Source organism: Chenopodium quinoa, unplaced genomic scaffold (assembly GCF_001683475.1).
Source record: "Chenopodium quinoa cultivar QQ74 unplaced genomic scaffold, ASM168347v1, whole genome shotgun sequence".
Classification (NCBI taxonomy): Eukaryota; Viridiplantae; Streptophyta; class Magnoliopsida; order Caryophyllales; family Amaranthaceae; genus Chenopodium; species Chenopodium quinoa.
In genome coordinates, this window is record NW_018743955.1 from 5,734,147 (window position 1) to 5,742,122 (window position 7,976).

General features: G+C 35.9%; 1 protein-coding gene across 1 annotated transcript; it reads right to left on the bottom strand.

Moving 5' to 3' along the window:
* Positions 1-478: 478 nt before the first annotated feature.
* Positions 479-2,724, bottom strand: LOC110689482 (protein FAR-RED IMPAIRED RESPONSE 1-like). The gene is made up of 4 exons (XM_021866269.1): positions 2,420-2,724; positions 1,843-2,319; positions 960-1,694; positions 479-869 (listed from the first exon to the last, which is right to left on the bottom strand). Exons 1-4 carry the CDS (start codon positions 2,722-2,724, stop codon positions 479-481), a joined length of 1,908 nt encoding a protein of 635 aa, XP_021721961.1.
* Between the last annotated feature and the right edge of the window lie 5,252 nt (positions 2,725-7,976).

The following is a 7,976-nucleotide window of genomic DNA, read 5'->3' on the forward strand; positions in this document are numbered from 1 at the left end:
TAAGCATAAAAGTAACATGAAAATTGTAAGTTTGGTGGTGTATTGGTGGTGGTGTAAATTACTAGTAGTAACCGAGATTTACCATAATATCATTCCCTACGGTGTCTTCACTAACCTGCATGGAATAACATATTATGTTAATGACGCTACCTACTTTAGTGTTGATAATCAAAAGGTACTATACATATTAATACCTGAATGGAGTTTGTAAAGGTATGTGGAGACTGGGGAGTTTCTACTACACATTCATCAGTGTTTTCTTTTGCTGTAGCCTTCTTTCTTGCCCGCTCATCTCGAGCCTTCTTAGCTGCATATTTTTTCCTATGCTCTTCCTTCTGCCTTCTATCTTCCTCAACTGTCGTCATGAACCGACAAGACCGCACACAACTTGGACCCCTCTTGCTATGAGGATCTTTGATAGTCACAGGGTTTGGTTCGGCTGGTTTAGGTTGACTTTCCACCCCAACAGCACCATAAACTACACTTCTAGCAAATGAAGATGGGTTTGTCTTGATGGACCAACACATTTCTTCTTTTTGACACTAGGAGGAGTAGTCCTGTTTCCAATCTCGCCAACACTACTTATCGGGATGACTGGTGTAGTTTTTTCCTTCACCTTCATCTCCAACTCTTTCAAGCCCTCAATAACCATCTGCATAGTTTCATCCATGTCGCTAGCAAGACATGACAAAGGCTCAAATGCCAACATCAGTTTGTCATATCGAACAACTTCTTGAGTTTTTGTTGGATCATGGAAGGCAACTTTAACTCTCGTGTGCTTCCGGTAAATGTCTTTGCGCCATCTATCCAATATGTACCTACTAGGTACATCAGACACTTTCTGCGTTTCAAGAGAATTTAGGCAATGTCTGCAAAGAATCCCAGAGCATTCAAACATTTTTCACTCACATTCTACTCGCTGATCTTCACTGTAGTATAAAAAACGGTAAGTCTGCCACTTGTTGATCGGCTTCTCCTTCTTCTCAAATTCAACCCACACATATACTCTGTCTTTTATTAAATGTTCGAAATAGCAGGGAGATATCTCATGCATGCTACTACCAGTGCAGTACATGAGCCTCTTGCATTCCCTTTGCACCTCCATAAACTTTGAGTCAGTGTACACATTCCGAAATGTTTCCTTAAACTTGAAATCAGTCACTAGACCACGTAGGAACATGGCCGAGTTACCATCTGCCAGCCTCTTTGACAGCAATCGCTGCTCCATAGCAGCCACATACTTCTCAGCAAAGTCCCAAAGTCTAGTGTTCCTGCCGAAGAACTCATCTAAAAAATTATGAATGCTTTCTGACCTCTGTGTAGTCTTCATTCTTGCCCAGAACAAATGCTTCATTGCAGCTGGAATCCACATTTCCCTCTCATCATATAAAACAGCAAGCCACATGTTACTGGCTAACTTATGCTTCTCAATAAATTCCTTCCACCTCAATTCAAACTCCTCCATAGATAAATTGTCATAGATTATATTTTTCAATTCCTCCTTAAAATCTACGTACCCCTTACACTTCCCTAACTTCACACAAAATTTTTCTGTAATGTGCCACAAACACCATCTGTGTCTGGTTTGTGGCATCACAGCTTTCAATGCTTTGCGCATCGCTGGATCTTGGCCAGTCAGTATAGCCGTAGGAGGGTCCCCTCCAACAACATCAAGCCATGTTGAAAACATCCACCTGAAACAACAATTAAACAACAATATAACAATTACAATATGAAAATATGACAAATCAAACACATAAATGACATAATAACATAATTGGCTAACAACAAACACTAAAAAATAAATTTGAAGAAGAAAATTAAATTGATATAAGAACGCACTTAAAGGTTTCAGTGTCCTCGTGGGAGATTAATGCGCATCCAAGCAATATTTTTTTCCCGTGATGGTTAACACCAACAACATTTGCAAAGGGCAAGTCATACTTATTCATAAGGAAAGTGGTGTCAAAACAAACAACATCATCAAAATCCTCATACGCAGTCCTACTGCGTGCATCTACCCACAACACATCCTGAAGAACTCCATTATCATCCAACCTATGTACATGGTAAAAGTTCTTATTGTTCTTCTGCATCATTTTAAAGTAATTCATCATGACATTCACATCTCCATCCTTAAATTTCAATTTCTTCTCCTTCACAGCCAAGTTATTCAAATCCTTTGTGGTTAAAGCCACATTTTCATATCCATTCCGCTGACTAGCCAACCACCTATGGAGTTTTGCGTTAGGCAACCCAACATCATTACCAAAGTGGAGTGCACGCCTAACATACGGTACCTTCTTCAATTCTTCTAACCTATACTTTGTTATCAGCATTGACTTTGATGGGGAAAACATATGGCTATGACTTAAGCACACTTTCCTCAGCTCCCATTTCCCATTAGAAGTCAAGCTACCATACAACATGGCCCCGCAACCACATTTTTTTTGATTTTTTAGTGGCAACAGGTTCTCCTTCAAACTCCCTAGCAATTCTTTTACCACCGACCTTCCTTTGAGTGTCAGGTTTACCAGCACAGTCGCATTTCCATGTCACTTCCCGTTTTATCTTACTTCCATCTTTAAAGTGCTTGTATGCACTTTGGCCACGTACCACCCCAAAGCCTTGCTGTTTCCCATAAGCATTGAAATAGACATCTATTTCTTGCCACGAATCAAATATCATCCCTATTTCAGAAGGGTCGACATTCAAAAACCTCATATCCACCAGATCACCTCCACCATTCCCCTCTCCATCCAGAGCCGGCCCTTAGGGTGTGCGGCATGCGTAACGGCACAGGGTCCAAAATCACTTGGGGCCTCAAAGTTTAATATATACAAAATTGTTGTATAAATTTCTAGTGTTATTGTTGTGGATTAGTGGTAATTATGGTGATACTAATTCTTGAAGATACGTGGTTCGAGCCTTGCTTATGTACTTTTTCAGTTTTTATTTTATTTTTATTTTTTTTATTTTAATTTTATAATTTAAAGGTTTGGATGTTCTTTAGATTTTCAAATACTTCGTCTGTGCTTTAATTTTCATTTTAGTCTTTTTTTTGTCTGATTCCGTTCCTATATTTTGGAAGATTGTAACAATATTTATATTTTTATCCCCAATAATGGTCCCTTGACTCAATTTCATTTTTAGAAAATATTACCATTCTCTATCTTATTTACAATAACCCGTAAATACTTTTTTATTTTTGCTTTTCAACATATTTTGATCTCTTCAATAGTATTACAAAAATTACATTTATTTCTTTATTCTAAACCTCTGCAACAAATAAATCATGGCGGAGCATTTAATAAAAAAATGCAATATTATTATACGTTACTTGAAAAAGGGGGGGGGGGGGCAAATGTATCTCAATTGCGCAGGGCCTCCATAATAGTTGGGACGGTCCTGTCTCCATCCACCTTCCCTTCAGCTTCATCTATAGACCTTGAGTCACCACTATCACCAGCCCCTTCTCCATCATATTTTATAAGCTGCAACATTTCTTCATCATCATCATCAATTGATAGCGGAACATCATCTTGCACAACTAACTCCCCCTCCTCCTCCTCCCTATATTCCATGTTTTTTACTGCCAAAAAATTAAATTCACATTTATCATTACATTGTTATATATATATAACAGCAGTAGGCTCCTACCTAATGATCAACAGGTAAATCAGTTAAGGGAAGCATTCTACCTCATGCTCATGCTCAGAACACAGTGTAAAAGATAACATGCTTATGTTCAAACACAAATCCACAACAAACAACAAACATGTTCATTCTGTCTATCTTTCCTTATTAGGGAAAAGTACCAAAAGTATTCATTCACAAATCAACAACAACCACCAAAACGATCGTTCCAATAAGATCAAACAAAACATGACAATGAATATTACATGCATGTTACATTTTGGTTATATTATTGTGGACACCCATTTGTGTCTCCCCAAAACCAAACCCGGTGATGATTACCTTTCATGTCAAATCATAATCAAATGAAGTGAAAGTGTAGAAAGTTTAGTGTTGCGGATAGTTTCAATTTCTTTTCTCTTCTCTCTGTTTTTAAAAACCTATTTTAAGAAAGCAGCCAATCCAGTTTTTTGGGTCCATGATATGGGTCCAATAATAGTGTAGTTGGATAGGGCTTGAAAAGAGCTTTCCGACGATATATTATAAGCCCAATTCCGATGAATGTTGAGGAAATTATGGCCAAATTACTGAATTGGGCCCGGTTTGAGCCTTATATGCGGCCCAATGATCTAGAGGAGGGCCTAATATAGATTTATCATTCCTAATGCAATTAGGAATGGTTTTAGTCTTCTAGATTATTCTAGAAGGTTCTTTTCATTCCTAATTCAATTAGCATTGATAAATTGACTTTTGTTGACTTTTTAGAGTTTTAATCAGAGCAAAAGAATGTTTTTGAGGAAAATACGATTTTATCCTCCCGTACGGTCAATTTCTATCTGATTTTAGAAAACGCGTCAATAATTAAGTTAGCGCCAAACGCCAACATTAGCACCTGACGCTAAGCTTGGCGCCTGGCGCTAATATCAGCGTTTGACGCTAATCTGGTTTTACGCGTCAGAACTCTGTTTTGATTTTTTATCTTTTCGGCTGATTTTCTTTATAAATAGCCTTCTAAAAACTCCGTTTTCATTAACCAATTCTCTTCATTCACCAACTCTCATCAAGAAATTCTTGATTACTCTCTCTTTCTCTCTCTGTTTTGTAAACTAGCTTCTCTCAAATACAAAATTCCGCATTCGCAATACTTAGATACACCTATCCATATTCGAAGTTGACTTCGCCCTAGACGTGAAAGGTTTTAATTTCTGAGGGTTTGGTCTCAAATCTCTCTTTTAATTATTTAATTTAATTGTTTTAATTATTATTTTCCTTGAAGTTACTAACGCGTGTATTTTGTTATTAGAAAGAGGTACGAGGCATCCAAGTAAGTGCTTTAATTGATTTTATTGATATTATGATATAGAAATCATGTCTAGGTTGTTATTATGATTCTTAGCATCATGTTAGGATGCTTGATGTTTTGAATGACAACAATGATTCCTAGTATTATGTTTAGGGAAAAGGTTATAATATCAAATATGATAATTATGATTCCTGCGATGCTTCATATTTTCTTTCCTAATATTCATGTTAGTATCATGTTAGGGCTAAAGCTTTGATTTTTATTGTTTAGTAACATGCCAGTGTTTGTTATTAATCTTGTTAGTATCATGCCTAGGATCTTGCTATTATGCTTCAACATGATTATTTTTTTTATAATTGTTATGATTATGATTGTTATAATTATTATTATGATGATTATTATTATGTTGCTTGATTATATTTATTGTTATTGATTGATCACACCTTTTATGCATGTTTAAAGGGAATTGGTACTTGTAATCACGCTTAATAAGATAATTAATAATCTTGTTTAGGGTTAATTATGATTATAATTCAAGTGATCGCCAATAATAGACTTATTTGTGCATTAATATTCAACCAACATAGATAAACAAGTTTAGGGTTAAACCAATTGATTGCATGTTAGTCAGAAAGAGCACATGAATAGGATCAGAATAAAGTAGAGGCCTATTATTAAGGCATGTTCAATCTCTTTTAGGTTGGATTTGTACCTTCATCCCCGAACTACCAGTCATGGTTCAAGACCTATTGGAGTTTACGATCTTTTGGATCGTTAAGGGGTGTAACCTTCACCTCGTGAACGGTTTACAAGTTCCTAAAACTTGTTGACGACTCTTTTGCTCTATCTTCTTTCCCTTTGGACGCCACCGTACTTTAGTGTATGATCACAGTGGGGTTCAAGCTAGGGATTAACGCTATATTGTCATTTTTTTCTCTTAAATACTGTCATACGATAAGTATCTTGACAACCAAGAACAACACATTTTACATTCGTCAACCCCAAAATAATAAATATAAATCAGTTCAATATCCAAAATCCGAAGAAAATAGACCAAATTATGTCAAAATCAGTAATGATAATAATGAATCAGTAAATCAGTATCTATCCAGCCAAGTTTAGCTAATTCAATAATACAATTACTCAAATTTAGCTAATTCAATTATACAATTACTCAAATGTAGCTAATTCAATCATAAATACAAGTTAATTGTTCAAATTCTTTCAATTATACAATTAAACAAATGAGTTTTACTCACCAAAATGCCCGCTAATACCGAAAATTGATGTTGCCGGACCAAACCTACCGGAATCCGACGACAACCCACCAGATTAACATACCGTACCGCGCCGCTAGTCGAAGAACTACGAACTTGTTGAAGAACATTAATGGAGAACTTTAGTTGGAAAGGGGAAAGTAAGGGGGAAAAAATTGAAAACGGGAAAATGGTTATAACGGTATAGAGAACCGCGCAAATACGTATTTGTTTCGCAGATGGGTCCCGCAAGAGTACGTTTATACGTCAAATACATATGTGGGCCCTGCTTTTGCTTGTGCTGGGAAAACAAACCCCAGCAATTTGCTGGGTTAAGCTTTAGCCAGACATGTCAATTCTTTACTTAATAACCTAATAACCTATATATCCTACTATATTAGGATGTTGATATGCAACTTATTTTTCTATGTACTGTGTGAATCATCCGGTTTCATGAAATTGATATTGTATGGTTTTATATACGTAGTATATATAAATATAGCATGAGACAAGGTGTAGTTGTATACACAATAAATGTTGTTGTATAACAATAAATGTATATACATATGTATGGTGCTCATGGTGCACATCACAAAAGATGACACATATCAACATGTGTTGTAGCACTTTTTCTCCCTACCCATAAAGTATTCTCATTAAGAGCATCAATGACGAAATTGACATGCATTTAGTTAATTAAGGAGACTAATAATACATACTAGCTACAAAAAACAAAAAATGAGACTAATAAGTATTTACTATTTAGGATATTGGTTCAAGTTTTCATCGAATTTGTACATTATGTGTATTATTTTCGTACAACAACTTTAAAGAAGTGATTTACAGACAATTAAACATGTAGGTGGTCAATGGTGTGCCTGTGCTACTAATTCAGTGAAACCCATAGCTAGTTAAAAGTGAAGGGGAAATTGCATGTGCTAAATGGATAATAATAATAATCTTTCTACATACAGTTGTATGAATACCAAGCTAACATAGGTTGTCGTATACTTGTCAAAAATTAATTCCTAACAAATCCAACTAAGGGTAAGTAGGGTCGAATTCACAGAGAGATGGTATTTCATCTAAAATCTAAGAAATTGGAGAAACTAAACAAGTCACGAAATTTGGATAGAAAAGTAATCTAAATTAAAATAGGAATAAAACAATTAATAAAAAGACCTAGGGTTATGGTTCACCATGTGTAGGCGTCGCTCGAAGTGCGCCTACGTTAAAGCATGTGGTGAATATGCTTGACACTCTTAGGAAGTGGGAATTGACATAATACGATTAGGGACAAGGAAAGTAGGGAGCCGCCAACAAGTTTTTAAGGAACCTGTAAACCGTTCACGGATCATAAAAGGCAACCACGATAAAGGGACAACAAAGGCAACAACGATTGACCCGTGAAGGTTACACCCCATTCATAATCCATGAGATTACTAACTCCATATGGTTCAGAACCACGAAAGGAGGATCGGGGATGATGGTACGAAGTGAGTCATGGAATCACATTCGCCCGTATTGGCCTCTACTTGATTCTTATAGTGAAAAGTGATTCCTGCAATCTCAAAGGCATGCTAACAAAGATTCAATTTGCTCCAAACTATTATTAAGCTAAATTGGTTTAATATTAATGCAACACATAATTCTAAAATATTGTGATCACTTGATTAAACAACAAGATTAAAAAGGATCCTAAACCGATTGTCCAAATTATCTTATTAGGCGTGATTTTCAATTACATATTCCCTTTAAACATGAAATATAGTGATCAATAA

What these genes read in the sequence shown, in the direction of transcription:
- LOC110689482 (XM_021866269.1), bottom strand. Translation starts at nt 2,724, where the DNA reads ATGAGGTTTTTGAATGTCGACCCTTCTGAAATAGGGATGATATTTGAT. An exon ending in GAGGACACTGAAACCTTTAA is followed by an intron (nt 1,695 to 1,842) that starts GTGCGTTCTTAT and finishes TTGTTGTTTCAG; the next exon opens with GTGGATGTTTTCAACATGGC. An exon ending in AAGGAGAAGCCGATCAACAA is followed by an intron (nt 870 to 959) that starts GTGGCAGACTTA and finishes GATTCTTTGCAG; the next exon opens with ACATTGCCTAAATTCTCTTG.